Raw genomic sequence first — 22,862 nt, 5'->3', positions numbered from 1 at the left:
AATAGTTCAACATGTAAGGCCTTTTTTATGTCCCCATGCCCCTCTGATACTTACAAATATAATAATACTCATGTCCAGGACGAAACTCGAACCCCAGAGAAAAAGGCGTAAACAGCTGGAATTTCTCTGAAAACTTCAATGGTCCATTAGGAGAATCTGGTCGGTTGCATTCCCATCTTTTGAACCCCTTCTGACGATGGTCACAGGAGGCATGGCCATCATAATTGACCATATAGAGTATATAGCGCTCCATTCTATCTGCTGGGAGTGGAATCTCGTAATGGGGGCAGTAAATATCCAAGTAGTCATTGATACTCACATCCACCGTGTAGTCACCATGATGAAACCTATGGGACATAACAGCAATATTAGATACTATGTAATAGCATCAGGCTAATTCATTCAGATAAAGCGAATTCAAAGATTTTCAGAAGCAACCAAATACAGCAAAACAAAAAACATGAGAATAAATCTAGAAAAATAGAATTGCTTTATATTAGATTTTTTTAGGTTTTCTAAGTCCTAGCTAGGGTTCTCTTCAAATGGGTGAAAAAATCAGTGTATTGCTCTAGCCCTGTATCAAAATATCCTGTCAAACACAGAGTGGCTTCTGGGTTTCCCAAATGTACCCAGACCATGGGGCATATGCCTCACCTCTCTCTGTGCCCATAAAATTGCCATTTGATATATGATTATATCTTATGATTATAATGTGCAGTATATGTACGTATGTATGTATGTGTATATGTATAAAGTTAGAAACATTGAAATCCCTAAATTCTGTTCGAGACCAAGAGTATAGGCCCATAGTCGTGTTGTGATGGCTACAACTCCCCTCTTTGGGACATAGCTGTGATGTTTGAACAATGACTAAAAAAATCTCATGATTGTAGCCACCTTTAGCATCTAGGCTAGCATGGCACTGTATTTAAAAAGAATTCCATTTTTTGTTTTATCTTTGTCTCAGCTAAATAGTAGGGTATGTCATTTTCTTGTATTATTGCTGAATTATCAGCTCTCTTTCTGTGACCCAGACTTTGACTACATGTATCCTATAGCGCCTTGAGACTTAGTGGGACTCTTATGGGAATGCATAAAGAGACTGACTTCTAAAAATATTTGATGGAGTGTTCCTTTAACCCTCATCTTCTAAGATGTTCTTCAATGCTATAGCACATAGCTACAAGTATAAGCAGCCATTGTTCATTTCTTCGCTCACGGAGGGAAATGTCAATAAATAATTACTCCATGTAATACGACAGTTTGTCTTCACTGTTTCCAAGTTGGTTTTCACAAGCGCCCTTTGGGTAGATTTGCCATGTGTGACTATATTATGTCACTCACTGCTGTGTCTGTACATTTACAGTCAGGTGCAAAACAGGTGTAAAACCACTGGGTACGTATAGCACCAGATTAATCAAAGCAATGCGAAATACCATGCAATATTTGATTTTCAAAACAAAACAAAATATTAGTACAGCTTCAACTGATTTTCATCTTTAGTCTGAGATGATAGATTAAGAAAAATGATTCCATCCATTAAACACATTACACCGACTGCAGTCACAAATCAATAGTAACGGAAAATCGGAGAGTGCGTGAAACGTACGCCATACATATTATAGCTACCAACAGCTGATCTCTGCATCCACTATCAGCTTACGCTACGAGTGGTCATCTGTTGCTTTCTCTACAAAACGCTCCTTTTTCTTGTAGCTGCAATCTCTGATTCCGAGACTGGTGTAATATTGCCCCAAATTACTACATTTTTTATCAATTTTGATATCATTTAAAACAGTTTTATGCCACAATTCTGGTGAAAACTATTAGATGACTTGCAGCAAAAGAGGATACGGCAAGTATAGTTACATAGTTGTCGTGAAGTATAGCTTTTGTAGAATTCCGCTGTATTGAAACACTCATCTCACTATACTTTAGCATACAGTACAAAAAAAGATACTCACAAACCTGTCATTACACATGCCAAAAAGAATTCATGATATATACTGTACTTTTATGAGCCTAACCTCGTAGATAAAGCCTTCAGAGCTGGAACTGAAAATGAATTTAAAGTATGAATATCTATGGAACACAATACATTACGGCAACTTGTCACTTATCTGACCGTTTTTGCCATAACAGCCTTGTTACCGAACTGTTGTCAAATACCATGCAATATTTCACATGACCAAAGAGATGCTGGCTGAACTTTCCCCATTTTTGTTCACATACCATAGGGCCCGATTTAGCCAACAGCTACGCCTAGATATTTCTTTCTTTAACAGGTATGGTAAAGTGTAGTCCATTTTGTTTCTCTATACAGAGGCATCCCACAAAAATTGTATATCACACAATATCTGATGTATTTTATCATGGATGTCTATAGGTGACTTATGCCCCTGTGTGTCTTTTCATCAGAGTGTTCTGATGAATGTATACCCTGCACAGAAGCCTCGGTTGTGGTGTGACCAAAACCTTAATGTTTTTGCCAATACTTAAATTTCAATCACACATTTAAACAATACAAATAAACCTTTTTTATTAGGTGTTTTTGTGTAGTGTTTAATTTTATTGCAGTTTTCATTACAGAATCCACAATAAATCTACCACATATACAGATTGCACGTATACTAGCCTATGTGCCGCCTCTTTGGTTTCACATATACACATTGCCTAAGAAAGGCATAAGAGATATTGTCTTCTTTTTCTCATCTGGCCTTCTTTATTTCAGTGAATAACAAAGCAGCTTTTGTTCTATAGTCAGGTATAATATTTCCATCATATAATAAATGCAAACCACACAAGACAAAGAAAACAATAGCAGATGATTTGGCTCACTAGTACTCATGGGCTCGAGTGCGAACTCAGCAGTGTACTGCCATAAAGCAGCGTTCCTAAAAATGCTCATTTCGGCATACAGGCGGCCCTCAGGAATTAATTTCACATGAATATTAGAAGCACTCATGCCTGTCTATGAATATTTCATATATTTTACCCTTACAAACAGAGGGGTTAATTGTTTGGTTTTTCTCACTGCCCAATGAACGTGAGAAGAGAACAATCTCAATCTCTTCACAAGTACATCTGTCTCCCATGTGAACACCTATCTATTCTTACAGAAATTAATTGAAATATCTTGTAAGATTTTCCATGCATGAATTTGACAAAAATTTCTGTGTCCCCCCTGTTAAATCCCAGAGCGGGATGTTGACGTTTTTTTCACAGCAGGGCTTCCTCACCAATTAATTTGAGGCTCCTACCCATTGCACTTCCAGTTGGATAAATCTGCCTCGCTAGCAGAGATGTGTCAGGCCTGTCGCTACAATTCTGTTTTGAGTCTCTGACAGGTAGAAAAGAAATCCGCCCTAATTACCTGCAAAAACAATTGTTGACTACACATTGCAGCGGCTGGTACTCTTAGGATAAAATGTTTTGCTCAGGGCTCTTCTGAATGGATGCCAGCTTGAGACAATGAAAGAATAGAGAAGTTAATACAGATGTCCCTGGTGGGAGACGGAAGTATATATATATATTGCTTAGAGTTCTGGACATGTGTGCTGCCTTTGGGACAGGTAGTGTGGGTGTGTTTGCATGTTATTGGAAGAAACTGCTTAAATTAACTTGTCAAACCCCAGAGGAGCCCTTGAGGGATTTTGCTTCTCACATTCAGTAACTGTGTAAGGATATATCGCTTCAATTTCCGTTAAAAAAATACCTTCATGACTCAATCTGGCCCCATGCTATAAAGTATACTCCAAATTCATGGGAACCTTCTTGAGACCAGGACATACGATTTTTTGTGAGCAGTGGTCATCTGTGGGATTGGTTCGTTCAAGAAAGGACAATTTTAGATAATCAAAAAGCCTTAACAGACAATCTGATAAGTGAGGCATTTAAGAAAAACTGGCCTTTTGAAAAAATACCTCGATCTAGGTCTTCTCAGAGGTGTTTTTTCAGGGCCTTCAGTGCACTGTATCTAGGATGATCAGTACTGTAATAAGAGGAAAGACTGAAAATAAGAAATACATAAAATTACCTGGGGTTCCTTAAACCCCAAAAGGCAGAAATGTTATTTCAACGTAACAAAGGTACATCTAAAACTCTTGTTTCATCATAAGAGGGAAAACAGAGAGCCATCAAACAAAAATTCCCTTCTTTTCAACATGTGAATTGCTAAAACCTTCTAATACACCATATTCAATTCTCAATTCAGTCATAAGGCAAGATTTTGCCAATACCCAAGTTACAACACCTTATCCAAACACTTTCGCTCATCACTAGTAAACTGTTTTTCAATTGGAGGAGGCTGATGGACAGTTCTAGTCACATGCTCAATGTTCCTGTGCTGATATAATGTTATAAATGTGCCCCTGATACGTACTGTGTCATGGCTGTGTCTGACCGTACAGGAACATGGTCTGATCACACCACAGCTCCTGGGCAGATGAGGAAGCAAAAGAGCGTATACAGACATTACACACAGGATTGCAGCTGATGCTTTCTGTAAGGTAAAGCTTATACTGCTTGTTTTTAAGCAGTCTGTGTACTCTTTTTTTCTTCCTCCCCCTTACCTGCCCAGGAGCTGTGGTATGATCAGACCATGTTCCTGTACGATCAGACATGGCCATTACACAGTACACAGCAAAGGTACATTTATAAGATTATCTCAGCACAGGAACATTTTTTTTAAACACATCCAATTGTGGAAGTTATTATTCCAAGATCTATTGATTATAATGAACTTTAATTGTGGGAAAATCCCTTTAATAATAGACTTTTAAAGATTTGACTACGGTGATATAAAACATTGGCTAAGTATCAGAAGCTTAAAAAGAGCAGTCAAAACCCTCCTATTGAAAGTTTTTGAGAGCTGTAGTCTAATTTTGTTATGTTTCTATGTCAAGGAAGCATAATCTGAATTTAGTATTGAGGATTAAATAAAAAAAATGCCAAAAAATATTATTTTGCTCAATGAGTAACAGATTTTTGGAACAAACGTCCTACAAATGTGGTTTGAAAAGGGAATTCAAACATGTTTGTGATAAACATATATCAATCCTAAGATAAATATCAAAAAAGGAATGAATCCTGCTGATTTGATCAGCTACACTGTCATTTTTGCAATCAATATCCTATTTTTTCTTTATATGCAGTCAACCCTATTTTTGGTCTGTGAATTTTATGTTAGTGTTCAGAGAGAAACTATAAGGCAACATGCCAGGGAACTATGACTAATGGGAAATATCTATCTTCATTCTCAAGCAACAATATTTTGCAATGAAGCAAGACCATTTGGGCAACAATACTCGCAAAGCATTGTTACCGAAGTGCAAGCTGTGCGGCGCAGATTTCTCACATTCCCGCTGTCATAAATGCCCCTCTGCTGGGTAGTCACGGATTACTGAACCTACGGATTGGGATAAGCAGGATTTCTCATACTAAAATCAGTGGGTAATATCTCCCTGACTGCTGGGCTGGTCTAATTGATACGCAAATATAAACAGGAAAGGAATTAACTGCATTCAGTCTTCCAAATCTGTGCGCTTCGTCCCCCTCATATATTCTGACTAGATTGACAGGCGTAAATGGTACGCCTGTTGTAATATGTTTGCAAGAGGAGACAAGAGCGGGAAGCGCTACAGGAATGCTTGTCAGCTGTCAGTCTCCTTTTAAACAACTCAAGACAAAACCCTGACAGAACCCCCTCTGTGAAGTCAGTGGCCGGGTCACTGACACTTCAGCTGTGAAGCTGGGGAATAATTCATGAACCTGTAGAACACTAGAAAGTCCTTCACAAAGGCTAGATCTTCATGGGGAACTTCATAGCACCAACCCTAGTGGGGTAGTCGGATTCTCACCATACTGCATCACACAATCTCCAGGTTTCACCACCCTATGACACAAGAGTTCACACTGAGGGACCACAAAGAGCTGAACAGTCTAATGCCATTGACCACTTTTCAAACCGAAAATATGATATTAATTCCAGTTATATGAGCTTCTTAAAGTAACCTCTACATATACAGCTCTGGCAAAAATTAAGAGACCACCACAGCAAAACCCTGTCATGGGCAGCCCAATCTCCAGACCTGAACCCCATTGAAAACCTCTGGAATGTAATAAAGAGGATGATGGATAGTCACAAGCCATCAAACAAAGAAGAACTGTTTACATTTTTGTGCCAGAAGCAGTGTGAAAAACTGGTGGAAAGCATGCCAAGACGCATGAAAGCTGTGATTAAAAATCATGGTTATTCCACAAAAATATTGATTTCTGAACTCTTCCTGAGTTAAAACATTAGTATTGTTGTTTCTAAATGATTATGAACTTGCTTTCTTTGCATTATTTGAGGTCTGAAAGCACTGTTTTAAATTTTGACCATTTCTCATTTTCAGAAAAAAAATACAAAATGTATTGCTTGGAAATTCGGAGACATGTCAGAAGTTTATAGAGTAAAAGAACAATTTATATTTTACTCAAAAATATACCTATAAAGAGAAAAATCAGACAAACTGAACATTTTGCAGTGGTCATTTTTGCCAAAGAGGTATACTTGACTCTTATTTGATGAAAGGGCCAAGGAAGGCCTTCATGTATACCTTCACTGTGTGCAGACATCCTTCTGTATTTTGGTGAGGCTTGTACCTAAGGACAGTATGAAGCTGCAGATTATCACCTCTCTAAAGAAACATTTATGCCAAAAAGTTACTTGTTTCTCTCTTCTGTGTGAAGAATTCATCCGTCTGATCTCTATTTAAATGGAGATTGCTCCAGCTAACAAAGAGAGTCCCACTGGGCCTGTAAGTGGCAATTCTGCACGATGGGTAGGATCATATTGATGGCCCCTGGAAATGCAGCCTGATAGTGTGAGCAGATACTGCAGCATTTAATAGAGATGGGGAGACACAGGGTGAATGAAAGCAGATGCAACATTTAAAGGCACAATGTTCCAGACATATGACTGTAAGAAGAAAATGCAAAATGCTAACCTGCCTCTGAGCTGGAATAAATGCATTTCAATGAAGTGTCCGTTTACTGCAAAATTTCTGTTCCCTTAGGAGTCTTTCATAGGAGTTTCAAAGTAAGAAATTCACGGTAAATCATATTTGATCATATTTTTTGGCATGATCCCTTTCTATTAATGCCTATGACTTTGCATAGACACTATACTGCCAGTTCTGAATAGTATGCTTTGATATTTCAAGTGATTTTTAATTACCGTAGTGATAATCTTTATTCAATGACAAAAATAATGATTGACAAAATGAAAAAAAAAATTCACTTGTTGTGGATACAGTAAAGAATGTCGCACAGATTGTTGCTTGACTTTTGTGATGTCTACTAAATGGAAAACAATAATTAAATTGCTACTATGATCCACATGTCTTCGAATACTCATGCCATGGACTGTAAGTTATGACACAGCAATCACAGTATGCCTATGTAACAGTTCAGCAAATTCTCTCAGCAAGCTCTCGTAGCTCTCCAGTCCTCGTGCTGCCGGCATCAGCAATACGTTGGCACCAGCGTGCTCTCAGCAATCAGTGCCTGCCTTCCATGTCGGTAGTCATTGCTGGCCATCTGGGGCATGGCAAGGAAAGAGTGCTCGGTCGCAGGGGCAAAGCTACTTAGACCAGTTCACTTGCAGTAAGGGAGTTGGAAACAGTCTGGCAAAATCTAAAATGAACCTCCCATCTCATTATTACCCTCATCAGCTCTCTGATCACATGGGGAAAAACACTAATTAAGGGCAGTTCTTTTTTATCCTCACAATCCAGTAGTGCCAACCCTGCCCCTGGCAAGGTAACTTTTAAAATGTAAAATTAATACAAGAGAACAATTTGCAAGGAGCAAGGATTAGAAATAATTTGCATTTAAATCAAAAACTCAGAGCTCCTTGCAGACTGACAAATTTGTTAAATTACCCTTTATTAGATATTATAAATTGTACACATTGGAAAACAGATGAAAGCAGATAAAACGGGTGGTTGAGCAGTATATTTGCCCGGACATATTTATGCCGCAATTGCCTTATTTTGTCTCGGGTTGGTATATCAAATATTGGAAAACATAAGCTGACACTTTACTGCTAAAGCATGAAAATCTAACAAATATATTGATAATGTGAGTCTCCACAATCTGAGACAGGGTGGTGGTTGGAAAAACGTGGTCTCCTGACAGAGATTTTGTACAAGTGCGTGTTCCTGCTCAAAGACAAATCACACTGATGACCGTAATAAAGCCACAGTCACGCTGCGCTGTTCCCTCACAGTAGGCGCGGAGGTGCACAAACCAGGCAGGCCCATTACTGTTTCCTGGTGATCACAAATTTCGGTTCATCTGGACACAAGGGTTATTTTTAATAATGTGCATCCAGAGTATTTTCCTTTTGCCCCCAAGCCTTTTAGTTTGCCTTCAAATAAATCAGGAGATGAACAGAAGAAAGAGCAGAGCTGACATTTCCATGGTCTTTTGTTGAGGACCATTTAGCTGCCTGCCTAAGTTTTTTTTTTTAACCGGTAAATGGCTAATGCACATGTAGAGTGCTTTCAGCTCAGATAGGGCTCTATCTGTGAGATCTCTTGTTCTTTCTGCTTGTCCATTCATCTCCAGAGGAATGTGATACGGATGTCCCTTGGATGGATTTACTGATACGATTCTCCTTGTGCGTGTATTGTTTTCATCACACAGATGCAATGCACAGGCAAGCTCTTGTTAAACAGGAGGACTAGGGCAAACCAACAAAGAATGTTTCCTTTGCAAAAACAGAAGGTGGTGTACATCAGCATGATATCACCCAAGAAATCTTAAGCTTCACATAATGCTACAGAATAGGAGGATTCTCTATTCTTTCTTTTAACCGATACCCGTCTACTTTGGGCTCTTTTCTTGTCGGGAAAGCTCAGCATGCTTCTTCTGCATGAAAGGGGTTAACAGAGTAGTTTTCAAAGCTGTGTGCATTTCTTGTACCCCAGCACAGGAAAAGCTTCAGCTAAAAACAATCAGAGTGTGAGGTAGCAGCACTACATAAGTTTAATTGAGCAGTATTGGTTTTGGATGGTTCACAAAATAAATGGAGCCCCCAGGACTGTGCAATAAAGTACAGTATGAACTATTGATTAAACGTCATCACAAATTACAGCACCGGAGCCCCTCAGCTCCTCCACACATGACCTTACTGAAAGAACCAGCATCTGCCTCTTTTATACATGCTAAAGAAATATTTTGTGTGGGATTTGATGTGTGTCCCTCGCTTCATTAAAGCTGTCAGCTCTTGGTGTGAAGATATATAACTGTGATAGCAGACACCTTGTAATTTGTTTAGGACCAAGTGCAACACAAACTGTGCCTCTGGATGACAAGATGGAGCACGTCAAGGGGTATTTTCTAACCCCACAGGATCTACCCTTAGAAATAAATGATCAGTATCGTAAATGGTCTCATGAGACCAGGGGAAATGGAATGTGACTAGTACAAGATATGCTGCGTTAGGGATCCTACACTTGAAACACTGCAAGGAAATGGTGGATTTGGGATGACAGCAGCCTGTGTAACAGAACAAATTGGGCACATTTTCCTAAAAAATGAGTCCCCTTTCTGTACAGTCCCTTCTAACAATATTGATACGTTGTCATTCTTTCATTGCTGCCCGCTCTCTTATGCTGAGACATCGTTGTTAGACTGCAGTGTCTGCTTAATAAGACCTTTTCCAAATGTGAAGCGGGAAAAGGGCCATTTGTAATTGCGAAGACCTAGATCATTGCAAAAGAGAGGATTACAGGTGCTTGCAGAGTATGAGTGAGCAGATAGAGCAGTCATGAGCACATTGTGGATGCCAAGTCTACCTTAAAACAGGAATATGGCCCCGTGCCCAGATTAAGCTTACACGAAGCAAAATATCTTTTTATGACTTGAGTCCAAACTGCAGTCAGAGGTTTTGTGATCAGTTGGGAATGGTGAGTGAACAGAGACAAATTAGCTACTGAGGTGACTAGAAGAACTCATTTCTGATGCTCCTAGAGAACAGACTCGCTGTACCTCTTATTTTGCTCCCAATTTTCATTTCAAGCTGCAGCGCACATTGCACATGTTCTACAACCTATTTATTTCCTTTCCTCTCTCACAAAGTATGTGCATAATTGTACATTTAAGGTTCTAGTTTGTATTTTTGAGGACTCGAAGTGGCGTCCTTCACACTCAAACACAAATATTCATCAAGAACATGCTTAGTTGCTTTTGGTAACATACTATTTATCTCAGTGAGGCCCTGCTGAAGGTAGCACTCCCAGAGCTGGATCTAATCAGCCAGTACCATTGTCCACAAGACAAGGTGTAATTACAGAGCACTTTGGAGAACATCTCTGTCACAGGTTCAGAAATACCACGCCATTTAGCAATTTTACACCCACCGCCCCCTCCAAAACCAACATAGCCATAATTTCACTTGTGTAGCAATTTAAATATTATTTGCTTTTTCTCCACCTCTTTGTCTTCAATTTATTCCATTTACGGCCCACTTATGACTGAGTTCTTTTCTGCTCTAACAAATTGTTTTACTTTATAATCGACTTACTGTTTATCGATTCAAGAAGTACAAAAACTCATTTGTGTCAGGACAAACATGAACTAAATCTTTGCTGACCACCTTTTAAATTCATAAACTTACATTTTTGAAACACAGTGTTTAAACACATGCTGAGAACACAGGAAGACATAGCTAATGATACATATATGTACCGTATATATGAGTGTGTGTGCAAGCATATACTATATATACATGTAAATAGTAGTATCACATTGGAAATCATCACTCCCATTTGCCATGATAGGACATGGCGCAAGTAGGAAGACATAGCTAATGATACATATATGCACATATACTGTATATGTGTGTGTCTGTGTGTATACAGCTCTGGCAAAAATTAAGATACCATCACATCAAAACCCTGTCATGGGCAACCCAATCTCCAGACCTGGACCCAAGTGAAAACCACTGGAATGTAATCAAGAGGATGATGGATAGTCACAAGCCATCAAACAATGAAGAACTGCTTACATTTTTGCGCCAGAAGCAGTGTGAAAGTCTGGTGGAAAGCATGCCAAGACGCATGAAAGCTGTGACTAAACATCATGGTTATTCCACAAAATATTGATTTCTGAACTCTTCCTGAATTAAAGCATTAGTATTGTTGTTTCTAAATGATTATGAACTTGTTTTCTTTGCATTATTTGTGGTCTAAAAGCACTGAGGGTTTTTTTTTTTTGCAATTTTGACTATTTCTCCTTTTCAGAAAAAAAAAAATACAAAATTTATTGCTTGGAAATTCGGAGACATGTTGTCAGTAGTTTATAGAATAAATTTACATTTTACTAAAAAATAGACCTATAAAGATAAAAACCAGACAAAATGAACATTTTGCAGTGGTCTCTTAATTTTTGCCAGAGCTGTATATATATATATATATATATATATATATATATATATATATATATAGATATATATATATATATATAGATATAGATATAGATATATATATGTAAATAGTAGTATCACATTGGAGATCATTTCTCCCGTTCGCCATGATAGGACATGGCGCAAGTATGAACTTCCTGTCCCATAGAGGTAAAGAAAACATTTTCCACATTACACTACAGTTTTTGTAACAGTAACACATTTGATTTGGAAGCATAATGAACAAACTGAAACAGAGAGAAAAGATGACTGAGCAGGGGGTTGAATAGCTGAATCATTGTTTTAGCGCTGAATCTCAAGACTTGACAAATATTTTTTTCAAATCTTTGAAAAAAAAAATCTTATATACAATAAAAAGAGGGTCTGAATTACAATACACTGCATCTTCAAAACTCTTCATTAATCTATAACGACTAAAATTCAAATTGATATTTCTAAAACTGATTTAACAAAATAAAGTGTAAAACTATGAAGAAGCAGAAATAAATAATTTTATATTGACATTCAATAAAATTGAAATTACCAGAATGATATAAATATATATTTTTTCAGTGACAGTGCAAAAAACATAATTGTCCTAGAAAGCACGTATACAGCATAAGACAGCCTGACGTTTGTGAACTTACCCTCTAAAGAGTCGTGCGATATATCAGATTTGCGCTACTTCGCTGAAAATATTAACTGTATTTACTACTTTGTAATAAAAAATGACAGATTTTGTCACCATACACATCGATGTATGGTGGGCAATTAAAAAAAAAGTATGCATTAAATATAGTTGTAAATCGCTAAATAGATGTCAAGCAATACAGGTCAGTGGCATCAAGTTTGGTCCTTCGTTTCCAGTGCGGATGGCCTTAAACATGTTAAACATATTACGGCAGCCAGACTTTATAGCTGCTTTTAGTCCGATGTATAAAATACTGCGCACAGAAAGCAGCATGTTCTGCAGCACCAGATTAAACAGGTGGATTTTGAAAAGACCCCAGTTTGGCAGCTGCGCACACAGCGGGAACTGGAAGCAAGATTATAACCACAATGTGCTCAGCCATGGAAGGACTGGTCACTGTTTTGTGAGATAGAAGGACGTTCAGAACAATGGCCATGGACAGGACGCACCCAAAACTATTCAGCTCTCACACTTCTCAGAGCATTGGCGACTTGTATGAGTGCCAAAATACTGCCACTCGCAAACAATACCTGAACTATCAGCGGCGACAGAAAGGCTAGTCTTTACTAAAGAATGGCTCACATCAAAAAACTGTCATCAATAGCAAAATTACATTTTGCTTCCTATGTTGGAAATGCAGATAATTACTGCACAGAACTCATGAGCCAGATATTATAGGAAAAATGGAATAGTGACATCTTTACAATATTCCAAAATCTCTACAGTGGCAATAATCAGGCATATTAGGGTAGTTTTATAAAGTCGCACTATCGGATAAATTTACATTCAATTTTTGCTAATTGCTTTTGGAGCCAGGTATGTACAATTTGTACCTGTACTGTAAAATGTGACTAAAAACTTAAAAAAAAATTGAGATCAATTTAATAAAGGCTGTCACTTTTAAAGACAAGTTATTAAATATAGAATTAGAAGTAAAATATATATATATATATATATATATATATATATATATATATATATATATATGTTCAAAACAATATTTACAAAGTTGGCATGTATAGATATATTTTTCGAGTATCAAATAAAATCATGAAATGGACACTTGTAAAAGCAAACAATATTGCTCTAAGGGCCCTCTCTCTGCAACTTTATAATGCCAAATTATCCGTACTCATACATTGCAATTAAACAACTTGAATAACATTTCTCTGTGCTGATGGTGGCTCTTGGAAGAAGTACAAGGTTCTTTAAACCATTAAGACTGATGCCATTTTCTTTCTCCAAGTACAGTTCCTATAATGGAAGTCTTGTAAATTAATGCAAAATTACTAGCTCTTGACTGTGAATATATGGTGTTTCCAAAAGTCAATCAATCTATCTAAAAAAAGAAAGATAAAAGCAGCACCAGCAATGGATCCAGGTGCAAATACCAAACCTTCAATATAGTAAAATTTGGAGGCAGCACACCAGCTTGTAGAAGGTGAAAAGAGTCCTATTTAATAGCCCATAATGGTGACGTTTCGGTTTTGAATGAGAATCTTTCTCTTTCTCAAGCTTGAGAGGTTCTGCCTCCGTTTTTTCTACTATCTATCTATCTATCTATCTATCTATCTATCTATCTATCTATCTATCTATCTATCTCATCCATCTATCTATCTATCTATCTATCTATCTAATGATAACTGAATGCATAGAACTATACTAGTCTAAGATCAACAAAGTTGACATTTGAAGTTCAGGTAATATGTAAGCTTCAGATTTTACCTTTAAGGACTTTTATAAGTCCATGTAGGCTGGCCAGTTCTGTACACCCAGTAGAGTAATAGCTAGGATGCGCCAAGACTAAATGACTTGAACCATGGACACCTATGGCTAATGTCACACCAGCCTTCTTTCCCTACCAATGCACCCAGACAGGATAATTGGGATAAATATTTTTCTAGAAAGTGTTCGATAATCTTTCATAGCACTTCTAAAAAGGTAACACGTACTGCCATAAAAATAACTGGCTGATTGTAGTCTTTAAAGCACCAGTGCTGTATTTTGCAGGTACGAGTGTTACCCAAAATCCTCATTTCTATTTGTATCTCTTTGGTGCAATAGTTCCATGGTTATTGCATTTGTTTTCATTCCAAATTGTGTCACTTGTATAAAAGTATTAGATATAGCACTATGAAGGCACAGTAAGGGTTAATATTTTGGCCTTTACTTTCTTGACAGAGATGAATGGAGCTTCACCACATTTCACTCCAAAGGGATGTTGAACTTGACAATTGACTACTCAGAGCTTTCAGCTCCGTCAGCTACTATTAAGGCTCCGATCCTAGTTAATTGGGTGCTTCATTAGGGGCATTCGTTACTGCAAGCTCCATCTGACAACCTGAGCATCTCTTTCTCAGCTCTCATGTAAAGAGGACACAGAGAAGCACCTGATTCCTCCAATTTCTTCTTCACCCTCTCCCCTATGCTCCCCTGCAAGTCTAGTTCCTCATAGAACTGCTGATTCTGTTTCCTACACTTGAGCCTGACAAATGAACATTCCCTGTTGGGTAAGGAGAAGGCTCCTGGTATCACTCATTTTCCAGAAATTAACCCCTCCTGTGCGCCCCACCGTATACCGTCATCTGCCACTGTACACTGTGTCACCTGCTGGACTAAGTCCTGCAAAGCCTCCCACAGGGCACTTTTGCCTGGCGAGTATACTTGTTTTTGGATTTGATCCAGGAATGAAGCCGTTTAACCATCAGGGGGTTTCTCCTTCCTTTGTTTCTTACTTTTGCAGTTTTTGTATTTGCAATCGTAGGGAAATTGCAAAGGAAGAAAACTAATCTTCTAACCTCCATTCTTCTTATCCTCTTATTCTGCTTTGTTTTCTTGGAAGCAAACAACCCTCCATCCCTCAGCTGAAATTCAATTTTGCAAATTCTGACTAAATATTTTGCCTGTGTTTCTATACTGATCTTCCTACTTTATGTACGTGAATCATCTGTTTAAGTCTAAACTACTATGTGAAAGCTCTGGAGACACCGGGGTACTATGTATGGCAACCAATGTCTAGAGACCACCTTGGGCCAAGGATTAATCTGTACAGAATATTTAGTTAAGATGATTAACCTTTGAATGAAGATTCTAGCCCAGAAAATGCTAAACTATCGAGCACAGAGAAGTAATACTGCAGGGAGACGCTTACCCAGAGGAACGGGAATCAGAGTGTAAGCAGCAGGGTGCTGGGTTTCATAAGTAGCAGATAAATATTCGGAGAGAAATGGGCTTACACGAAGATGTGTAACCGGGAAGGGGGAGGGGGTTGGTAGAAATCCTAAAGAAAGCCTAGAGTAAACCCCTTTGGGGACCCTCCACACACAGCCATGTAAATTATTTAATTTTGCCAAACTGCTGCACCTTTCTGCATCATTAATGCCTCCTTTTGATCTGTGGTAATGATGTTCCCCGAGTGCTGAATTTGAATTTAGCTCGGCGCTAGTGAATCAGCTAATTAAAAAAAATGGGAGATTTAAAAGAAGACAACCAGAAAATTCTAGTGTTAGAAAAAAACACGCTGAAACAAAACAAAAATATATAAAGCAATAAAAAAACTCAGGCTACTATTAGTGACTCCCGTCTTAAAATGAGATATTTCACACCTGGGAAAGGAATATATGTTGTTGATAGGATGGGTGAGCTGTGCCGAGGTTGACGGCAAGGTCAGGTTTGAGGGACCCATTAAATGTATTTGTGTCAGATCAAAACAACAACTTTAATATCTATTTATTTCACCTGTGAACTCAATTTCTATCTCTCAGACAACAACGTCCAGCGATGTGGAAAGATTGTGAGCGATCCGAGGCTGTGAAGTAACTTTGGAACATCTAGGGCTATATTGCAGCTAAATATCATTGTGCATTGATGTTATCCCAACCTTGAGAAATCCACTAACTCTCCTGGCCTAGTCTGCTCCTGATCTATACGAAAACAGTGCCGAACTTCCAAGTTCCAACTTCCATCAATCACGCCAAGCTTCTAAAGTCACATGCTCTTCACTGCCTCTCACTTCTTGTCCACCTCTTGTCCAGACGGTATATCGATTCGTATCATATAAAACACAGGCAATTTGGAAAAGGCGAAATTCCAAAATGACCACAATTTGTGTGATTTTTTTTCAATAAACCTTGCACCATGTACTATACAATATAAAGTTTATGCTTTAGACACTTTTCTGGTCACCCATGTATAATGTCTAATTACACAACAAGTGTCTATAAACCATTAGAAGGTAACCTAAGCGCAGTGTAGGATGCACGATTTATAATACATTACTAAACTATATTAATAATATTATTGTTATTACTATAATAATTAAAGGCAAACAGAATACATCAGTATTTTTACCTGGAGATCAGTTATTGTCCCGCAAATAGGGCTTTCTCAGGACACATTTACTATATCAGGTACCCAGAGTGGGATTATGCTTCTCGTATCATGTACCGTATGTATTTAACATTTTGGGAACAGTTTAGGACAAAGGTGGGGAATATGTAGGCGAGTCATAAAAAGGGCTGGATGCTTTCCCGACAATAAATGGCTTGTGGGTTATAAATCTGAAAACGTATAAATGTTAAAGAAAGGATAAACTTGATGGACTTTTGTCTTTTTTTAACCTATATAACTATGTAACTATGACAAATTAAAACTGTAAAATTTAAGATGACTATAATCAAAATACAAATGTTTTTATTGACCACTGTCTTGATCAAATACATTTTCCTACAGTATATATTATAGTTTATATATTTTTGGGGATTTATATGAACAATACATATTTGTTGCTTTGCTTAAAAACTGATCTGGGTTGTAAACATAAATGTCTAAGAGGGTAAATGGTAGAAGTATGCAATATGCATGAAATGTTTAATAGTGCAACGTGTGAAATCTAGTAGAGTTAGCAGACATCAATTAATCTTTTCAAAGTTCAGAGTGGTTAAAAATTAAAAAAAAAATCTATATTTGATCCTGGGGATTAGCAAATCGATTTGATGCAAATCGAATTTGAGCTGAATTTTATGAAATTTAAATGACCCATCGAATTAGAACAATTTGCAATTTGATTGATACGAACTGCCAAAAAAAGCCTGCTTTTAATTTAAACATTGTAGAAAATTTGCATCAGCTACAGAAAGCTTACCTGACCTCAATCATGAACTCACAAGCTTCTCCTTTATTTATGCTTTGCAGTTATCACATCATTTGGTAAAGCACTGCCAATTAGGAGGGACTATCATAGTCTGTTTAAAGGGGATTTCCAAGACTATATATTTTTTTTACTTTTACTATGGGCCTAAGAACTAATAGGCAGGTAAAGGCTAGCTACCATGTGCCACTCCTGCCAGCGATTCTGCCACTTTCCTTCAAAAGAGCAGCTCTTCTTCCTTCGGACTGGTCTGTCAATGGAGTGTTACTGCTGGAGTCATGCTGATTGACAGTTAGATTCTTACAGTTAGGCATCGGGGAATCGGCTGTCTTCAATCAGCATGACATCGGCAGTCACGCCCCATCAACAGGGCAGAGAGGAAGAGAAGCAACTGCTATGTCTACATTACGTCAATGGAGAAATGTCCAGCAGGAGCGGTCGATGACAGCCTATGGCAGGCTGGTAGTTATCAATTACTTGCCGGATAGTTCTTCGGCTCATAGTAAAAAAAAATAACAAGTCCTGGATAACTCCTTTAAGAGCTAAGGGAATGAATACAGCAGCTATTTTAGGGTGATTTAGGATTTCAGAGCTCAGGAACAGAGATAAGAAAAGAAAACCCTAAAACATTGAAAAAATCCAAAGCGTATTGTGGTGCACAACTTAAACACTGAAAAAGTGTAGTTTTCTGCAATTAATACAGAGATTTGTTTCATAGCAGGAGAGAGATATGAGCCAGCAGCTGTATCATACGCAGTGTGATATGGTGTAGTTGACATCTGTCCTGTTGCACACTACATTTTTTCTTCATTCTTAATGCAGTAAAAAGCAGCAGTAAGGCAGCACAATATTTTTTACGGAAGAAAAAAGTCGCTAGAAAATTCTCCAAAATTTAACTTGCTACTGTCTCCCTCACAAAGTGTGCATGTTGCAAGCAATTTTTTTTTCACATCTTTCACCAGTCAAATTTTACATCCTCATATGTAATATATAGCACATCACTCGTCTCTGTCACAGCAGTATGATTTTACCTCTGATAACAACACTGTCAGTTTGAGCCAGTGAATAGCACAGAGCTGTCTGTCTGATCAAAAACGACTAAAATAGATAATTTTTTTACTGTTTTCAAATTAAAAAAAGGCATGAAACATGACAGACCATTGGATTATTACTTTGGCTGTTGGTTTCTCTTGGGTGACCATCCATTTCCATGATGAGGTAACTGTGACATTACTAAGGCTGTGTTTGTGGCTTAGTCTTAAGTACACGGTGTACAAAACAGACACTGCAGATAAGGTCCTATAGAAATAACAGCAGTATTACATGAACAGGGTCGGAAGGGGCAGGGTGGAGTTAGGTTTATGCTGGAATTTTAATATGTTGTATATGACAAAAATGCTTGGATGTACAAGTATTATCAAATAATACCAACCAGTAAAGATGGGGGGAAAATGAATTCTTCAAAATTACAAGTAGTTGACCCAATACCTATAAGATGAATCAGCATTGGCATAGCTATTGCCTGTTTTCAAAAGTTTTCTAAAGTTTATTATAATATTATACAAGATGATTATGTGGTAAAAAGCATATATCACCCTCTTATGTAAGTTGCATCTCATGATGATGATGATGATATTGATGGATGATGATGATGATGATATTGATAGATGATGATGATGACATTTTGTTTTCCTGGGATTTGGACAACATATAACACAACTTCTAAAATAATAAAAACTTACATTAGGGATGCAAATGATAATTAAAAAGCATTAGGCATAATTTACAGTACAATTTTACATAATGTTGGCAGAATACTATCTTGATATCTAACGCACAATATTTATAGACTGGTACCACCCAGCCAGTGCCATGTTAACTCACATGTAAATACTTTTTTTTTATTATAATGAGAAAAAAATAGGCTGCAAACATTTTCCAAACAACAAGACATCACAATAAAGTCATATCTTTGCTCCACGCTCTCAGGTAAAGCAGTGCTGGTGTACGGGGAGGAGGGAATGACTATTAGCCACGCCACGAGTGTATAACGTGGCCGAGTGCTATCCAGTGTTTTATCGAATAGCACTCAGCCACATTTTATACTATAGGGCAGTGCAGATCAGCAATTGTTTTCTCAAGCCAAATCGGCATAAGAAAACAATAGCACATACTGCCGCTCGGCTCACATGTACCCATACAAGTCTATGGGTGCGTATGAAACATCAGACTGCACTCGGATGTCATCTGAGTACAGTTTGATATATGCCGAGACAGGCAATGGAGGAGAAAGAGAAATTACTATCTCCATCTTCTCCACAGCTGTGCTGCGATCCTCTCATGCGAGACAATTGAAGCACAGGGAACTGACACTTGGCTCCCGCTTGCAGCAGAGCAGGAGTATCATTAGCATATCACATCTGACACTCTCGTATCGGATGCTATACGCTCATGTGACTCCAGCCTAATACTTATATTGGCTTGCATAAGTATTCACCCCCCTTGGCTTTATATCTATCTTGTTACATTACAATTGGTATATAAATATTTTTGTAATCTGATTTGTGTGTGATGCATCAGCACTAAATAGTGTAAGTTGGCGAAGTGAAGAGAGAAAAATATAGGCATAAATTAAATTTATGGCATCAAATAGCTAAAAATTGGCATGTACATATGTATTCGACCCTTTTGCTATGAAGCCCCTAAAATTTCTGGTGCAAGCAATTACCTTCATAAGTCATAGGCTTAGTGACAGGAAGTCCCCCTGTGTGCCATCATAGTGTCACATAGTCTATCAGTGTATACACCCCTTTTCTGAAAGGCCACAGAGGGGGCACCACTAACCAAACACTATGAGGACCAAGGAGATCTCCAAACAAGTCAGGGACAAAGTTGTTGAAAAATACAAGTCCCGGTTGGGTTATAAAAAAAAATCCCAATCTCTGATGACCCCCAGAGCACTATCAAATCATTATCATCAAATGGAGAGAATATGGCACTACAACAAAAACATGCCAAGAAAATACCACCCACCAAAACTCTCAATCCGGGAAACCAAAAATCACAGAAACCAAAGGTAACCCTGAAGGAGCTGCAGCGTTTACAAACAGAGACTGGAGTCTCTGTCCATTTGACAACAATATGCCGTACACGCTATATTGATGAATGGGAAGAAAAAAGCCTTTACTTACACACAAAAAAATTGTAAGGCTTGTCTTGAGTTTGCCAAAAGACACGTGGGAGACTCCCCAAATGTATGCAGGATGGTAGTATGGTCAGATGAGACCAAAATTGAACTTTTTTGCCACCAAGTTAAACGCTATGTCTGGCGCCAAACCAACACAGCTCATCACCCCAAGAACACTATACCCACAGTAAAAACATGGTGGTGGCAGCCTTATGTTGTGGGAATGTTTTTCAAAGCACATTTTTATATTATAATGCCAGTTGTTTCATGTGTTACTCCTTGCAGGCTGTCTGCATTATATCCGCTATGTATGATTGAAGCTTTCTATTTGATTGGTTGAAAAAGTGTATCATTCTCTGCATAAGCAAGAATGACCAGATGTCAAACGTCTTCCTACTACTGAATAATTCTCTCTTGTAGGCATAAAAGGCCTGTCTATCCTAGAAAGCATGCATAATGCTCCCTGAGCCTTGATCACTTAGAAATCTCACCTAGCACACAGTGATCATTTCGGAAGAGCCCTTGATGCTCACGTTTTGTCTAAATATATAGAGGACATGCTCTGGCTGCTTTAGTGCTTCATCTAAAGTTACGCTAAAAAAAGTGGGGGGACATTTTCCCAGTATCTGATATGTGAGCGCTATGTGTACTGCATGTATCTGATATGTGAGCAGTGTGTGTACTGTATGCATATAGTATCTGATATGTGAGCGGTGTGTGTACTGTATGCATATAGTATCTGATATGTGAGCGGTGTGTGTACTGTATGCATATAGTATCTGATATGTGAGCACTGTGTGTACTGTATGCATATAGTATCTGATATGTGAGCGGTGTGTGTACTGTATGCATATAGTATCTGATATGTGAGCGCTGTGTGTACTGTATGCATATAGTATCTGATATGTGAGCAGTGTATGTACTGTATGCATATAGTATCTGATATGTGAGCGCTGTGTTTACTGTATGCATATAGTACTGATATGTGAGCGCTGTGTGTACTGTATGCATATAGTATCTGATATGTGAGCAGTGTGTGTACTGTATGCATATAGTATCTGATATGTGAGCAGTGTGTGTACTGTATGCATATAGTATCTGATATGTGAGCAGTGTGTGTACTGTATGCATATAGTATCTGATATGTGAGCAGTGTGTGTACTGTATGCATATAGTATCTGATATGTGAGCGCTGTGTGTACTGTATGCATATAGTATCTGATATGTGAGCGCTGTGTGTACTGTATGTATATAGTATCTGACATGTGAGCGCTGTGTGTACTGTATGCACATAGTATCTGATATGTGAGCACTGTGTGTACTGTATGCATATAGTATCTGATATGTGAGCGCTGTGTGTACTGTATGCATATAGTATCTGATATGTGAGCAGTGTATGTACTGAATGCATATAGTATCTGATATGTGAGCGCTGTGTGTACTGTATGCATATAGTATCTGATATGTGAGCGCTGTGTGTACTGTATGCATATAGTATCTGATATGTGAGCAGTGTGTGTACTGTATGCATATAGTATCTGATATGTGAGCAGTGTGTGTACTGTATGCATATAGTATCTGATATGTGAGCAGTGTGTGTACTGTATGCATATAGTATCTGATATGTGAGCGCTGTGTGTACTGTATGCATATAGTATCTGATATGTGAGCGCTGTGTGTACTGTATGCATATAGTATCTGATATGTGAGCAGTGTGTGTACTGTATGCTTATAGTATCTGATATGTGAGCACTATGTGTACTGTATGCATATAGTATCTGATATGTGAGCGCTGTGTGTACTGTATGCATATAGTATCTGATATGTGAGCAGTGTGTGTACTGTATGCATATAGTATCTGATATGTGAGCGCTGTGTGTACTGTATGCATATAGTATCTGATATGTGAGCGCTGTGTGTACTGTATGCATATAGTATCTGATATGTGAGCAGTGTGTGTACTGTATGCATATAGTATCTGATATGTGAGCGCTGTGTGTACTGTATGCATATAGTATCTGATATGTGAGCGCTGTGTGTACTGTATGCATATAGTATCTGATATGTGAGCAGTGTATGTACTGTATGCATATAGTATCTGATATGTGAGCGCTGTGTTTACTGTATGCATATAGTACTGATATGTGAGCGCTGTGTGTACTGTATGCATATAGTATCTGATATGTGAGCAGTGTGTGTACTGTATGCATATAGTATCTGATATGTGAGCAGTGTGTGTACTGTATGCATATAGTATCTGATATGTGAGCACTGTGTGTACTGTATGCATATAGTATCTGATATGTGAGCAGTGTGTGTACTGTATGCATATAGTATCTGATATGTGAGCAGTGTGTGTACTGTATGCATATAGTATCTGATA

At 38.0% G+C, this 22,862-nt stretch overlaps 1 protein-coding gene across 1 annotated transcript in view; it reads right to left on the bottom strand.

Moving 5' to 3' along the window:
* Positions 1 to 22,862, bottom strand: part of EFNA2 (ephrin A2) — a 358,850-nt gene that overhangs the window by 128,085 nt on the left and 207,903 nt on the right. Inside the window, exon 2 of the mRNA XM_077270964.1 lies at positions 55 to 347. Coding sequence (XP_077127079.1) covers positions 55 to 347 — 293 coding nt within the window. The remainder of the gene's footprint in view (positions 1 to 54; positions 348 to 22,862) is intronic.

Source organism: Ranitomeya variabilis, chromosome 1 (genome assembly GCF_051348905.1).
Source record: "Ranitomeya variabilis isolate aRanVar5 chromosome 1, aRanVar5.hap1, whole genome shotgun sequence".
Classification (NCBI taxonomy): domain Eukaryota; kingdom Metazoa; phylum Chordata; class Amphibia; order Anura; family Dendrobatidae; genus Ranitomeya; species Ranitomeya variabilis.
This window is presented reverse-complemented; position numbering and strand designations above follow the sequence as displayed.